Source organism: Miniopterus schreibersii (assembly GCF_964146895.1).
Source record: "Miniopterus schreibersii genome assembly, chromosome: 6".
In the NCBI taxonomy this organism is placed as follows: Eukaryota; Metazoa; Chordata; class Mammalia; order Chiroptera; family Miniopteridae; genus Miniopterus; species Miniopterus schreibersii.
Window position 1 is genome coordinate 20,920,009 of NC_138107.1, and position 16,774 is coordinate 20,936,782.

Genomic DNA, 16,774 nt, shown 5'->3' on the forward strand with positions numbered 1-16,774 from the left:
CAAGATGGGAGATGGGGGCCTCCCCACCCGAGGGCCCTGAAAGAGTCACCTTCAGCAGGGGGAAGCTGGCCAGAAGGCTGGGGTCAATCAGTGATTAGGGGGGAGAGGGATGTAGAGATATATGATTAAGCAAACATAATTATAAAATGTTAATTTTTGAGTCTAGGTGGTCAGTGTATATGAGTTTATTGTACATCTCTTTCAACTTTTCTGTGTTTGAGTTTTTTATAATTAATATATTGGAGAAATATGTGATACTTATTAGAATTATTGTAGCAATATGGAAATCACAGAGTAAAAACACACATGGCACCACCGACTAAAGATAACATTTTGGCAACTACATTTTCAGACCATACATACATATAGAAGAATGGATAAGTAATTAATGAATACAATAAAACATAAAATGCTATATTATTGTATGCATTTTACATTCACGGTATCATGGGGCTCTTTATTTTTGAAGTATAGATATACCTAAGCTGCAATGTCTGTTTTGGTTTTCATCATATGAAGTGTGCCTAAACTCAGCACCGCAAGGGCCAGGAGAGTGTTTTCTGATTTGGTTCCCGGTCAAAACACGTGCTTGGGTTGTGAGCTCGATCCCCAGTAGGGGGCGTGCAGGAGGCAGAGGATCAACGACCCTCTCGCTCATCATTGATGTTTCTCTCTCTCTCTCCCTCTCTGTCCCTCTCTCTGAAATCAATAAAAACATATATATATATATATATATATATATATATTTTTTTTTTTTTTTTTTTTTTAATGTAAGAGAATGGACCATGAGGTAGTGGCAAAGTAATTCACCTCTATTGGGTGCATTTTTACATGCCAGTCCTTCAGCTATAATTTTCACTTAATTTTAACATTTCATATCAAGGTAGAGATATATGTCTAAAATTTGTGTTATACACATGACCAAATTAGGGACAGAGAATATCAGTGAGGTGTCCAGAGTCACAAGCATAGAGAAATTGGTGGAATACCCTGCAAGTAGCCACTGAGACTCTAGCTGGGGTTTGTCATCTCTGCTGTGGTTGGTTCTGGGAACAAACTCAGTGGGATCCATAAGGCTAAAGACTTGCCACCTGAATAATCTGCAGAGAGTCCCTGGCACAGCCACCTCAGTCATGTCTCTCTCCCTCTCCCATCCTGTTACACCACCCAGGCCCATTTATATGCCCAATATGAGCAGTTTTTCCAATTATTTCCCACAGAATTCAGTTCCACAACCCTCTCCATGTTTCTAAACTTTGGCCATGTTAGCACTGCTTAAGATGCCACCTAAAATATCTCTGGAATTGGTGTGATTCTTTATATAATTCCAATCAGTGCATATTATAGGGGACTTTTTTCTTTTGTTCTAATTTTCTACAATACTGATAAATATACCAGCTTTATTGAAATACTATATTTATATACCATAATTATCACCCTTTAAAATGTGCTGTTCAGTAGTTTTTAGTACATTCTGAAATCATCATCATATTCTCTAATTCCAGAACATTTTCTATCGCTCCCAAAAGAAATTCTGTACCCTTGATTGTCGATATATGGTCTTTTGTGTGTGGCTTCTTTCATTATGTATAATATTGTCAAAGTTCATTTATGTTGTCACATGGATCAGGATTTGATTCCTCTCTATGGCTAAATTATATTCCATTGTGCAAATATACCATCCTTTGTTCATCTATTCATCAGTTGATTCTACTTTTTGAATATTATGAACACTGCTGCTGTGAACATTTGTGTGCATGTTGGGGACGGTCATCGAAAAGAAGTGGATGTCATTTGACCCGAGAGCTGGACCTGGGCAATTGGAGGCTCCCCACTCCCTCCCCTGTGCTTGGAATGTCTCCATGTGCCTTCCCAGGGACACGGCCTTGAGATAGGAATGTGGTGATAAGACCATCTGGACTATGCATGTTCAGGCCTCTATATCACCTTTTAAGATTCTGGAAGGTGGATGCAGAAAACTTCTCATCTTGTGGTTGCCCAAGACAAGCCTCATGAATAAATTCTCTTGTTTATTAAACCCACCACCTATCAATATGGAGTGGTCTGCCTTTTTCGTCAGTCTCTCCCTGCCCTCCACGTTCTGGGACCAGTTTAAGATTTCACCCAAGGGCTCTGGAGGAGGTTTGTGAAGGAACAGTACAAGTTTTAGTGTGGATCTAGTTTTGACTTTCTTGGGCACATACCTAGTAGGGGAGGTGCTGATATGTGATACCTTTTTGTGTAACATTTGAGTAACTGCCAAGAGTTCTTTTCAAAATCTTAGTTTCAATCATGTGATCCCATTACAATAGGAGGAGACAACCCCCCTCCCCCCCTGCCAGATGTAGTTGTGTTGAATAAATCTGGCTGTTTCAGTACTATATCAAAATGTTCAAGGTAATCCTGGCCTCTTGAGAACCAGCCTCTGTTAACCCTTATCAGGTGGCCAGTCCACACAACAGGTTGCTGAGTTAGGTTCCTAGTAATTACTCTTGTAACTTCTGGAACTTGAAAATTAGCTCCTTTGGATTTTCCCCTTTTCTTTAAAGGCCTGAGTACCTGGAGTCATGATTCCACCATCCTCCTGGCTTCACAGTTCATCAGTGTTTGGAAACCTCTGTGACTCCCTGTGCTACATCCAGGGACTGAACCTTCTATAATCCCACTTGCTTGACCCCACTTCTAGTGGAACCCCTCCTCCTCGTGCTCTCTGCTGGACTGGATCTCAGGCTGTGCCTCCAAGGCCCATGCTGCTGTTGGTCACGATCCCCCAACACAGTCCTGCTCATTCAAAGAAGAATCTAAAATGTTCCTATTAATTGTTGATGAAAAACAGAACAAATACCTACAGGGCTCTCTCCTTTATGTCTTTCCCATAGAGGTTGTATTTGGCAGCAATGTAGTTGAGGATGGCTCTGGACTGTGCCAGCTTCATCCCATCAACTTCGACCATTGGCACTTGCTGAAACATCAAATATCCATCTTTTTTAGGAATAAAAGAAAAAGTAGAGTGAAATGTCTAATGGATCACAGTCTCTTGGGATGAAAACATGTTTGTTGAAATTACTGGGTAATACTTTAACAAAATGGCATTTTGGTTTTAGTTTTTTATGGCCTTTCTTTTTCTTATCAACCTGCCTTTTATTTTTTAACTTATTATTTCATTTATCTTTTTATTTCCCATCAGACACATGGTAGGTATCTGTATTTTTTTGTGATTGACTTATGTTCGTGGATATCGTAGGAAGAAGCTGGAGAGAGGCTGCAACAGGCTCCCAGCCAGATGCTATTTCAAATGAGAAGTTCCCACAGTAACTCTCAAGGTGTTCATGGCATTTAAGGTAGGTTTTGAGAGAGATTTTTAGGTAATGATCTCTTTCCCTGTACTTCAACATCTGCAATATTGTTGGACTATTACCTTGCAATAAGCCATAAGAGATAATTCAAAGCAACTGCTGGGTCTGTTTCTGCTCTGGTCCCCCTGATGCATGTGCCTGAGTGTCTGTGGACAGGCAGGCTGTGCGGGGTCCTGAGGGACACGGCTCACTCACAGTGCAGAGGGGCAGGGGAAGCAAAGGGGGCATCCCAGGACACGGGATCGTTCCTTGGCACACACTCAGAGTTCAAGCCCTTCCCAGCCCTGAGTGAGTGATAAGACTGCTCAAGGAGCCCGCCCCTTCCACTGGAACCTCTTTCCTTCCTCTCCACCCCCACCCCAGCTCCCACCATACACACACGCAGGCGTTGCCTGGTGTTCAAACCTCACTATGACTTTACAGACACCCTCATGAGAGCAAATTAGATACTTAGTCTTACCTTTTCTTAACTTTTCCAAGTCTTCTGGACTTTGCAAAAAATTGCTCTTCAAACTGGAAAGCAAAGACAGTAAAGGAGTTCTTGTTCTTCATTCCATAGCATTGTAGAACTTTTAACCTTGAATGACCTCTGTCTGGTACAGAATATGGAGGAGCTAAGATTTCTGAGTTTGGCAGGGCACACAGAGGAGTGGGATCATGCCATTTGGAAACTGGGATTAGAGCCTTCAAGAACAGAGCGTGGGTTGCAGCACTTAACCGCTCAAACCTGGAGATTCCATTCACCTCCACCTGCCTTTATGTCAATGATTAGGTCATGATTCGGAGGGGAATGTTATTGGAGGGAAGGGACTGGGAAGGTCTCTAGCTATGGAGTTTTAATATCTCAGGAAAGCCTTTCCATGTGAGACAGGACAGGAAATTGTGTGTCCCCCAGCACAGGGTATCCATGGGGCCAGTGACAGTCTAAGATGCTGCCACCAGGGGCCTCTGTTACCAATTACATCACTCCATTTTATTTTATTTTATAGTTTAAAAGTGGTATTTTCTGATAAAAGTTTTGTAATTTTTGGTTTTAGCTTGCTCAGTGGAACAGTCTATTGTGGATCTATATTTTTAAGCATTTTTGCAAGATTTTGTGGTTGTTAAAATTTTTAGCAAAAAAAAGTATTTGTCTTCATGCAATAGTTATATATTTTTAAAAGGTACGTGAAACTTGAATTTTTATATGTCAAAATGGAACCATAAATTAACATTTCAATTAAGTGATAAAGGCTGTGTCTTCTGCCTTTTCTCAAGGCTGCAGCCAACCCTCTGTTTTCTTAAAGTGTGTAAATAAAGCCCTATGTTTTCATTCCCTATCTAGCCTTTTTCTTACAGCTTAAAGGACTGCTTGGTGCCACAGGTGTCCTCAGTAAATCTACTAATTCCTGTTTGAAGAGAGAGAGCTCTAAAGGAGGGGAGGAAGCCCCTTCCCTTTCCTGCGCTCCCTCTTTTTAGGAGAAACAGCTTTTCCCATTCCTCTCCTCCTAATCTCTTTGTTCTGTGTTCCCTCTCCATCTTATAAAAAATTCCATCTGCACTGAAATCTTAAGATGGGTTTTTGAGGACTGGGAAAAGTCCCCCATCTTCTCAAGATGCCAGCACGCAATGAACCTCTTTCCTTTTTCACCAGCGCCTGTCTCATAAGTTTGGCTTTCATTGCGGCAGACAGCCAAACCTGGGTTCAGTACAAAAAGAGTTTAAATGTTCCAGAGAATATTTATTTATTTATTTATTTATTTATTTATTTATTTATTTATTTATTATTTATCTTCCTTCTTAGAACCTTGTTTCTGGGTGACAGGTAATGCACTTCCGCTTTTTCGAAAATTTCATTCAAACTTCCTCACCTAACACTCATTGAGTAGTTTCATGTATCAGGCAATATTGGTTGGTTGGGAACAAGATACAAGTCTGATTTTTTCCTTGCCCTTAAGGGATTTAAGTCTAGTCAGAAGAATAGACTTGTTGACAGCTGAGATTCTGAGGCTTTCCTATATAAGACCTCTGTTTTACTCTCTTTATGCTGGTAATTCTTCCACGGCAGTATGGATTCTCATTAGGTTGCACCCTAGTGGATGACTTCATGTGCCTTCTAAAAACTAATTTTATGCGCCTGATGTATGTAGCTCCTCCCTTAAGACTTCCCCAGTTATAGAGCTAGAAGGCATCTGAGAAGTCAGTCAGTCCTCCAAGAGTGTAATGAATATGCTACACACCAAAGAGAGGGTGTCATTTGCGAGCTAGCTAGTTAGTGATAAAGTTTGAATTTGATCCCAGTTCTCCTGACATTCAGACCAGATTCTTCCTATTATTCCATATTACTGAATTTTCACAGCCTGCAGAGACTAGTTTCCGTGTCCCCCACTAAATTAGTGAGCTTCCAGAGAAGTTGTTGTAGTACAGAGTATATTGAGCACAGTTCATCGTTCAATAGGCCGCTTGCTCAAAGTCCGGTACACCCTCCATGAGGCATGGCATGGTTATATATCTCAAGATTTTTTAGTATTTCACCACAGGGCTTGCCATTTTACAATATAGCAGTATCGAGTAATTAACCTATAAGCAGGGATCATGGTAATCAATCCTGATTATAAAACCCAACGCTGTACTATTTAAATGGAACTATCAAAGCAGTAGAACTTTTCACACAGTAGAATCACAACGATTATGCCAAAAAAAGTTGGGAAAGTGCTTTGGCAAGGGAGCCCAGGGGAATATTTAACTTGGCAAAAAGAAGGAATTGGCAAATCCTCTGTTGGACAGGGAACCTCACAGCTCAAGAGGACATTATTTTAAGTTTACCTAAGAAGTAAACCCAGAGGCACTTGCCTTCCTATCCTAAAAGCCCTATACATTTAGGTCCACTAGTCATTTTGAGTCTTTTCTTTATAAGAAATCCCCCCTTTTGGTCCCAAAGCATTAAACAAGGAGAGCAGGAGAAGGGTTCAAGGAAGAAGGAGGGTCGGGAGCGGTGAGGAGGAGAGGAAGGAGCAGGAAGAGAAAGAGGAAGAAAGGTCGTGTGCTGCTTGGCCTTCAATCACAAATGAGCTCATATGAACACAAGCTATGAAATCAGCTATGGAAGTGTGAGTTCAGACTCTGATCAGTAGGCATTGCTGCCAATGGGTTTCCAACAAGAGATGCCATTTCAAGAGCCATGCCACCATTGTCATATATTTTCTTCTCATTGCTCAAGGTGTGACCCTGCCAAATTTAAGTCCAGTACAATTTTGTGTTGATTACTATATGAACACACTAATGCAGCATTTATAATGGTGAAAGCAACTTTAGTGTGAACCCACACACTCTCCCTGGCACTGGAATGTTGTATTTTCACATTGCCTGTAACAATAGCACTCTTACTTACCCCATATCATCAAATTCTCTGCCTTAGTTTTCAAAATTCTGGATTATTATTTTCCTTTAAAGACCCCTCCTTGCGGAACTAATAAACAATGCTTAAATTGTCTCCTGGGCACATGAAGAAGCAACAATAAGAACATAAAGCACCCACATAAAATAACACATTTAAAAAATGTTTCCAAGTAAAACAGACACAAGAAAATTTATAAAGACGTAGAAGGTCAGTACTAATCTAACTCAAATTCATGCCATCTCTCTGCTCAGCTCCTCAATGTCATGGCCTAATGTCGGTTAGATGCCTTAATATAGGACAGCCCTCTCCTTCCTAAGGGAGTGAAGTTCCATAGAGAACAGTCACTCCCACTGCCTCCAGCCTCCACAGAGTTCAATGCTAGATCTGGAAGCAAACGACAGATCAACAGTGTTGCATTTCAAGGTTACCCATAAATGCACAAAGGAGGGATTTCAGGTCTGACTGCCCAGCAGGTCAGTGGGAACCAGGCTTCTATAAACACTGCTTATTTAGGATTTCCTGAGACTTGCTGTAAAGTTTATGGCAGATGAAAAAAATCTTGTGGGAAAAATGTATCATAGGGGGGTAATGTCAGAAAAGAGGAGAAGATAGAAAAAATAGAGAGATAGCGATCCAAATTTGTAAAAAGGACTGAATGATGAATATTGTTGCAACCCAACTTCTTTAGGCCCAAAGAATCTGGCTGAGTCAGGTAAGGAAGAACTCAGCTGCCTTACTTGGGCCACTTGTAGACCCTTCCTTTAGTGACTACACTTTAGCTTTTCTCTCTAGCCTCAGGACCCTTGCATGTACTGTTTCTTTTTATTGGAACGCTCTCCCCTCCATACTCTCATGTGCCTCCTCTATCATGTAACTATGACCTTATTTGTTTAATATCTGTCCCCCCTCTCCCATTAACTGTGAGCTGTCAAGTGCCCATGACTGACTACAGTGCCTGGCACATGGAAGAGACTTAATAAGTAAAAATAAGTATGAATATAAATATAAATATAAATTTATTATTTTTCTAATGGAAAATTTCTAACATATATAAATTTGGAGAGAAGAGTATAATGGACCTCAATGTACTCATCACGTTACTCCAATAATTGTCAGCAATGTTTTGAAGCAAATCCCAGATTTCATTTTATTGAGTCAATAAATCATTTAACATATATCTTTTAAACTTTGGTGATATTCTTTACCTTACAGAAAAATTGCAAAAGTGGTACAGATTCCCAATACCCTTCCCCAGTTTTCTCTAACATGAATGATTATCTTATATAACCATAGTGCAATGATCAAAACCAGGGATTTAACATCAATACAATGCTCAAACTCCAGACTTTACTCGGGCTTCAGCAGTTTTTCAACCAGGGTCTTTTTTCCAGGCCAGGATCCCACACTGATTAGTTGCCATAGTGTCCTCCAGTCCGTGACAATTCCACAGTCTTTCCTTGTCTGTCATGATTTTGGTGCTTTGGGAGAGTACTGGTAAAATGTCCCTCAATATGGCTCTGCCTGATATTTCCTCGTGGCTTGATTGAAGTTATGTATTTTTGCAAGAATACCACAGATGTTCTGCTGTTTCCATCTTGGGGTATCATTTCCAGATATAACATCATATCCAAGACAACATATGTCTTAGTAATGGTGAAGCTAACCTTGATCCTTTGACTCAAGTAGCGTCTGCCAGTTTTGTCAGCTCTAATGTCACTATTTATCCCTTTGGAATTAATAAATATTTTATGGGGAGATACTTATGACTATGCAAATATTCTGTTTCTCAATGAACTTTCACCCACCAACTTTAGCATCCATTATGGATCTTGCCTAGCAAATGCTACTATAGTGTTTGCTTACTGGTGATTTCTTCATTCCCCCTACACGGAGGAATTGAGATTCTGCTGTAAGAAAAGCTATCGCTTCTCCCTTATTTATTTATTCAATTATTTACTTATATCAGTATGGGTTTATGGATATTTTATCCTAAGGGTTATGATCTAATACTGTCAAAATACATTCTGTTGCTCAAATTGTTCCAGCTTTGGCCTTTGTGAGATACTTCAGGTTGGCTCCTATGTCCTTTAAGACAAGTTTCCTCCTTTTATGGGTGTTTCCATATATATATATATATATATATATTTTTTTTTTTTTTTTCACAAAAGATATCCCAGGCTTATCTTGTATTTTCTCTATCCCAGTCTTGACTGGTCAAGCAGGGCTAGTGAATGTGCTCGGGAGGAAGGCAAGAGGCCCTGCCGTGCCCAAGGGTATAGCTGGGTTGGAGCTCTGGGGTGAGGAAGGATGTGAGGAGGAACCCTTACAGGCACAGGAGTCACTGAAGGAAGTAAAGAAGGTGGTGATATTCAGACTTGCATTTTAGGAAAACTGTTACTGAACTAAAGGGGTTCCTTTACCTGTGAGCATCAAAGCCCAATCAAACGCAAAAGGTTTATTAGGGAAACGGCGCCAAGCCCAGAGTCACAGATGAGCAAATGCTCCAAGAGGCTCCGGATGGCTTCTAGGGTGTGGGTTATATAGGGAAGACATTATTAATCATAGTGACTACGGGAGTTAGGGTCGTGGTCAGGGTCATGGTCTCACTGACTGGTCGATGCTGGGGTAGGGGGTGGTCGATCCTTCCATCCGGTCCTGTGGTCAGCCACGGAGCCGCTCTGTCTGGCTTCGCAAGGGTGTGGTTGGTGGGCTCATATTCCTTTTCTGGGCCTGGAGCTGAAACACAACTGAGGCCTAGATGTTACCTCCAGTTTGACTGAAACTCTGTCTCCGTGGTCAACAGACCTGAGACTTTGTTCCTAAGATGGTTTGATGCCGGCCAGAGCCTCACTGTCCTGAGGGCTTAATGATTGAGGGATGGACGTGCAGGGGACGCGGAGGCAGATGGGTCAGGGTGCTGGATGGGGCCTGTCTGTGTCAAAAGGAAAGAAAGCAGGAAAGTTCACATTAAAGACAGAAGTTTCTGCATGTTTACAAAAGCACTCTAGTTGCAAGTAGAGGGCGGGCTAGAGGGGAGTGAAGCTGCAGGCGGGGAGGTTCCTGGGGTGGTGGAGGCGAGGAATCATGAGGATGGCGTGAGGGACGGGCAGGGCTGCTGGGGGCTACGCTGCCATGGCGGTCTCATCCAGTGGGTGGGCAAGGAGAGGCAAGGTCTCTGTTGGGACACCCAGGCTGCCAACACTGCCCCTGCTCCGGGGAGGGAATGGGGGCGGCAAAGAGCAGCCTGTGGAGCAGACACTGAGTCTGGTTCCTGAGAAGCTGAGTTTGAGGGGTCTGAGGATCGAGATGTTGGAGATGGGCCATCAGAGGTAAAAACGTGGGGCTTCTGCGCTGAGTTGGAGTGAGGTAACCTGGTCAGGAGGAGAGGCAGGGCCCGGCCGTGTGCCCAGCTCAGAGTGGTTTGCTTGGCTTAGCCCTGTGAGGGAGGAAGCACGGAGGTCTCCTGGAGGAAGAAGGAAAGATCCGTAAGGCAGGTGTGTCTCACCCGTGAGGTGTGCTAAGTTCCTGTCAACTTGGAAGGCAACTCACACCCTCCTTCCCTGGGACATCACCCCCACCCACGTCTCCCCGGAGCAAAGAGTGGGCAGCTCCCTCACAGGTGACCAGAAGGGCTCCTTGAAACCAGCAGCCGAGCTCCGCGGGCAGGTGTCGGGGCGAGCTCTCTGCACAGACCCTTCTCCTGGGCACATGGCCCGTGTACATCTGCCTTCTGGGCACGTCCACCTGGGTGCCCCTCAGGCAACTCAAACTAACCCAACCCCGAGCAGAAATCGGGTTTTGAATACGAGATTGACGCTGCTGGCCCGCACGGTCGCCCAGCTGGGGGCCTGCCGTCATCCCTGGCTTCGCCCCCTCCCCGCCCATCCCTGTTGCCCCCCTGCTCTTGCGCCCACCCCGCTGCTTCTGCTCGCACCCCCCCCCCTTCATGCGGGCTGCGGTCATCTCCCGCAGTGCCTGGAGGATCCTGCGCACCAGGCTCTGCATGTCCAGGCTTGGGCCCTTGGTCCTTTCTTCCATCTTCCATGTGGCAGCCAAAGCGGTTTTTCTTTCCTTTTCTTTTTGACATGTAATTGACCTTCACCATTATATTAGTTTCAGGTACACAACATAATGATTCAATATAGGTAAATATTGTGAAATGCTCACCACAGTAAGTCTAGTTAACACCCATCACCACACATAGTTACGAATGTGTTTTCTTGTGATGAGAATTTTTAAGATCTACGCTCTTAGCAATTTTTAAATATAATATACAGTATTGTTAACAACAGTCACCATGCTGTACATTACATCCCCAGGACTTATTTATCTTATAACTATCAGTTTGTACCTTAGACCATCTTCACCCTTGTTGGTCACCTCCCCCTCTGGCAACCACCAATCTGTTCTTTGTATCTATAATTTGTTTTGTTTTTAGATTCCACATATAAGTGAGGTCTACAGTATTTGTCTTTCTCTGTATCATTTATTTCACTTAACATAATGCCCTCAAAAGGGTCTTTCTAAGAAGCACATTTAATTCTGTCACTTTCTGGCTTAAAATTCTTCAGTGAGCCATGTTTGCCTTCAGGGTGAAGTTCAGACTCTTGCACAGAGAATGCAAAGCCCTCCATAACGCCCCACTCTCCTTCCAGCCACTCTTCCTCCCTCACCCCAGTGCTCTCCCCTTTGGAACTTCTTTCCCACCTCTCCCCTCCTGCCTTCACAGAGGGTGTTTGTTCAGAGAATTCTCTCCTTCCATCTGCCCTCTGCCTCCCCGAATCTCCTGGCTCCCTCCTCCTTGCCACTGAGGCCCACTAAAGTGTCACTGCTTGCTGGAAGTTTCCCTGACACAGGCACACAGACCAGGGCTGGGTAAGACCTTGGTTTGGTGTCAGTGTGGCGGTTGGCGAGCCCATCCTTTGGAGCCAGGCTGTCTGGGTTCAGTCATGGCTCTGGCCCCTGATACTGTGCAGCTTGGGGTGAGTTAGTTCCATCTCTGTGCTTCAGTTTCCCCATCCAAAGAACAGGACTATAATACCTACCTCATATATCTGTTGTGAGGGTTAAATATAAAGAACTTAGGTCAGGGCCTAACGATAAAAAAGCTCTATATGCACATATTATTCATTACATTTCTGCCTGTCACAGTGCTTCTTAACTGTCACCCTTTAACCCCATTAGGTTGTAGGTTGTATGTGGGAAACTATGAAAGCACATACATTTTAATGATTAACAAAGATTATCTTTGTGTTGTGGAATTAGGGGCGGTATGTGGGGTGGGGCACATACATTTTGTCTTTTATAAGTTTTGTGCATTAAGCCTGTACTATGTTTGAAATTTAGAAAAATTTAATATAATATTTTGGATAGGCAGTTAATAAAAATAATCAGAATACTCGATTATTTTTATACTGTGGTTACAAATATATGATATTTATATGTATGTAGGAAAAAATGTAAAGGAGCACAGATAAAGAAAAATGGTGGGCACTGGAGTTCCGAGATTGTGGGTCAATGTGTTTTCTTGTAGCATGCACTGGTATTGTAGGCGGCGGGAACGGCACCGGGTGCTAGACCCATGGGGTCCGAACAGACCTGGGTTCAGCAGCCTCACTACTTGAGTTCTGGCTAGGAAAGGATTCAGAGCCAAGACTCTAAATGTAAGAGAATATTTATTTATAAAATCACAGAAATGGAAGAAGTAATTTGTAGAAGAAATGGGCTTAGGAAACAAGTTATAGAGGCAAAGGAAGGGTCTCGGAAGGTGATGTTAATAAGCCTGGGGAGGGAGAGGAGGGGAAAGGGGCATGAAGTGCTCCTGGGAGGGAGAGCACACTGGGTCTTGGGTCCTAAGGGTTTTAAGGGTGGAGATCTTAGAGGAGTTCCCAGGAGAAGATCTCAATAGAATATTCATCAGCTTTCCAAGTGTTTCCTTTCAGGGTTGTGGTCTCCACTGCCTGATTGGCTGGCGCCAGAGTGGGGGCTCATTGTCCAATGCAGCTGGTCCTGAGGTCAGCTGTGGGTAGTGTTTTTGCTCTTCTGGGCCTGGAGCTGAAATACAACTGAGGCCTAGATGTTCTCTCTAGGGAGGAAAGGTCAGAGGGTCCAAACCACATGACCAGCGATACGCTGGGGGAGGACAAGCCACCCTGGGGGCAGGGTCCCATTCTACAATTGTTCATTGCTAGGCACCTGGGGCTTTGTGCCCTGGTGACCTTCTGTATCTGACCCATGGTCCTTGCTCTGCTTGTGTCTGTCTAACTGCCTATCACATCGGGATTGAGGATCCCAAAGGGCCACGGAATAGGTGGTTGTTACACTCTCCTCCTCCCAGGACCACGCTGGAGTTACAACTAAAATATAGAGTGACCAGCCTGAATAACCAACTGAAGCCTAGCTGAAGAGAAGTCTTATAACCAAGGATTTACAGAGAAGTCACATCCAGACTAGCATTAAGGGTGGAGATACAAAAAGGCCTGGCCCCGCTCCTGCAGGTGGCGGCTGAGGTTCTGGAGGGATATTTCAGTTGCAAAGGTTCCCCTGAGAAACGTGGGGTCTCAGCCTCACACCAGGATCCCCAGCCTAGAGCACCAGGGCCAGGAAGAGTCGCCCGCATAACATCTGGCTATGAAAATCAGCAGGGATTCTGTTTGCAAGGGAGAGACAGAAATCTGCTAGAGAGACAGGCACCCTCTTAAAGGGGCAACACACAAAATCTCCTCTGCAGTCTCTCACCCTGGGCTCCAGTGAAGGGAGGGCAGAGTGGACTAGAGTCCTGTGAGGAGAGATTGGGGTTTGTGGCTCTGGGGAGAGAGCTGAGGGGGCAGCCACCAGGATCCCTGTGCTAAGTCATTCTCCCATATGGCAGATACCAGTCATAAAGAATCAGCCCGGGGAAAAGCAATAGCCTCACCCTTTGAACTCTCTGTCACGACACCTTGCGGAGCTTGTGCCCTGCTGAGAAGCTAGCTGCCTTGGGCAGGGTGTAGAGGCCTGGGCAGACTCAGGGGGTGTCAGTGACTAAGTTTTAAGGCTTTGGGGGAGGGGCCATTCCCCCCCACTTTCCCTTGAACATGACTGGTGCCTCCTGTCAGAGGAGATCTGCTAGCCCCACTCTTTGGGCTCCTGGTGGCTCCACCCTGCTGAGGTCTGGGCAGAATCCAGGCAGACTGAATTGTGTGGCTCTAGGGCAGGGGTCACCCCCTACCTTCTCCTAAGCCTGATGGGCACCTCCCCCTCTCTTGACTCCCAGTGACCCCTCTCTGCTGAGATTGGGCTCCTGGCAGAATCTAGAACAGACTGAGTTGTGTGGCTCTAGGATGGGGGAAATTTTTCCCTTGTAAGCCCAAGTGGTGCAGAGCCCTCCCTTTACACAGCCAAGTCTTGGTCTGTTTGGGCTTGATAAACTCTGCTGGTCTCACCATGATGACTCCCTGAAACACCCCCCCACACACCATTACAAAGGTGTGCAAGCACCCAGCAGTTAGCAGATAGACTTGATATACCCTGGGATATTTGGTGAGTGGCACCGAGTTTGACCCTGCACAGACCTAGTGAAGACCATTCACCCCTACTGGTGACTCACTGAGAATATGCCTCATGCGACTCGAGTAATACCAGAGGCTCTTTCAGTGACTGAGCCTAACAGGCAGCTGACAGGCAGAGGCAGACCTCAGAGTTCATGGGGACTTTTGCTAATCTACCCCTGGGCCTGATGCTGGTAAAAGCCAACTTGGTGCACAGCTCGATCCTTCTTGTGCACACCCAGGCTCAGCAGAGGCAACCACAAACTGTGGATCACTCTGTAGCTCCAAACAGGTTGCCTAGGGCCAGTCACACACAGGGCCAGTGTCTGACATGGCCTGAACCCAAGTTCCTCCCAAGATGCCCCAGGACCAACACACCCAGCAGCCAACTTCAGACAGGGTCAGAGCAGGATCCAATTAGCTTCACAACTTCACACGTGGCATATCCAAAAGGAGATCTCAGCAGGTGCCGGACCCTGCTGAGGCGAATTCTGCTTAGTGTGGTCAGCACCTGCACAGCAGCTCAGAAACTGTGGTCAGGGTTGATCCTCACAGTCAGCCAGCCTGAGGCTCGACCTCATGCATGAATGGGCCAGTAACAATCAAGACTCAATTACAGCTCAACAAGAGGAAGACTAACAATCCAATTTAAAAATGGGCGAAGGACCTAAGTAGACACTTCTCTAAGGAGGACATACAGATGGCCAATAAACATATGAAAGGATGCTCAACGTCACTAACCCTCAGAGAGATGCAAATTAAAGCCACATGAGGTATCACTTCACACCTGTCAGAATGGCTCCATCAACAAATCAACAAACAATAAGTGTTGGTGAGGGTGTGGAGAAAGGGGAACCCTGGTCCACTGCTGGTGGGAATGCAGACTGGTGCAGCCACTATGGAAAACAGTATGGAGTTTCCTTAAAAAATTAAAAATAGAACTGTAATTTGACCCAGTGATCCCACTTCTAGGAATATACCTAAGAAACCCACAACACCAATCAGAAAGAATATATGCACCCCTATGTTCATAGCAGCGCAATTTACAATAGCTAAGATCTGGAAACAGACCAAGTGCCCATCAGTAGATGAGTGGATAAAAAGGCTTTGGGACATTTACACCATGAGTATACTACTTGGCCATAAAAAAGGAAGAAAGTCTTACCTTTTGCAACAGCATGGATGGACCTGGAGAGCATTATGCTAAGTGAAATAAGCGAGTCAGAGAAAAGACATATACCATATGATTTCACTTATATGTGGGATCTAATGAACAAAATAAACTAACAAACAAAAAAGAAACAGACTTGTAGATACAGGGAAGAGACTGACACCTGTCAGAGGGGAGGGGGTTGGGTGGCTGGGTGAAAAAGGTGAAGAGATTAAGCAAAAAAACCCCCAAAACCTCACAGACATACAACAGTATGGTGATTACTAGAGGGGAAAAGGGTGGGGGGAGGTAGAAATGGGTAAATAGGGAATAAATGGTGATGGAAGGAGGCTTGATGGGGGTGGTGAACACAATACAACATACAGGTGATGTAGTATACAATTATACACCTGAAACTTATATAAGCTTATGAACCAGTGTCACCTCCAATAAATTCAATAAAATAAAATAAAAACATATACTGGGATTTTAGTAGAATATAATTTCTTAAGAAATTAAATTAATTAAAATCTGGAGAACAGATGAAGCAAAAGGGAACTTCCTCTATAAAACAGAAGGTGGGAGGGAAAGATGAATGGAAGAAAGGGAGCAGGATTCACAGATTTCACAGCCTAACAGTGCCCAGCACTATGCGATATGGCACAGTGTTGCGTTAGATCACACTGGACAGGACAAGGAGTGCTTAGCAGAACCTGCATTGGCATGGCCCAGCCTGGCATAGGCTTTAAGTTTGCTTTAGTATCTCCTTGTGCCACGTCAATTATAGTGCCTTACATGAGGAATGTGTGCTTTCGAGTTTAGCCTCAAAACCCAGCTCAATCACTTACCAAGTATGCAAACTTGGGAAGTTCCTTAACATCTCAGAGCCTAATTCTTCATCAGTAAAATGGAGATAGCAATACCTACCTCACTATGTTATTGTGAGGGTGAAATGAGATATGTGTAAAATAGCTGATATATAATTACTTAAAATGGTCCTTATCATCGTCGTCGTCATCATCATCATCATCATCATCATCATCATGTGTGTGCAGTTTTGCATGGACAGAGAGGAGCTATAGGTGCAAGCAGGACTCCAACTTCAGGAATCTCATCCTTTGGGGGTGAAGTGGCGGTGGGAGGGAGCAGATGATGGATGGGGAGTGTTTGAAATGCTGGGAGAGACTTTCCAGGTAGAATTTCACAAAAAGAGGGTCTAGGCCAAGACAAAGTTTCAGATACCAGAAGTGCAATCTAAAGCAAGTACTCAATCAAAGGGAAAACAAATAAGCACAAAATTAGAGATCATTTGGGATGATACACAAAATGATTCAGCTGTGGGGAGGATCAGCCAATAAAG

The 16,774-nt window shown here is 44.2% G+C and overlaps 1 protein-coding gene across 1 annotated transcript in view; it reads right to left on the reverse strand.

Moving 5' to 3' along the window:
• The window catches only part of GSTA4 (glutathione S-transferase alpha 4), a 60,777-nt gene that overhangs the window by 1,227 nt on the left and 42,776 nt on the right, over positions 1 to 16,774 (reverse strand). The window contains exons 15-18 of the mRNA XM_081140614.1: positions 16,402 to 16,490; positions 3,817 to 3,869; positions 2,850 to 2,982; positions 50 to 92 (exon numbers count right to left, since the gene is read on the reverse strand). Of these exons, the coding sequence (XP_080996740.1) occupies positions 50 to 92; positions 2,850 to 2,982; positions 3,817 to 3,869; positions 16,402 to 16,490 (318 nt within the window). The remainder of the gene's footprint in view (positions 1 to 49; positions 93 to 2,849; positions 2,983 to 3,816; positions 3,870 to 16,401; positions 16,491 to 16,774) is intronic.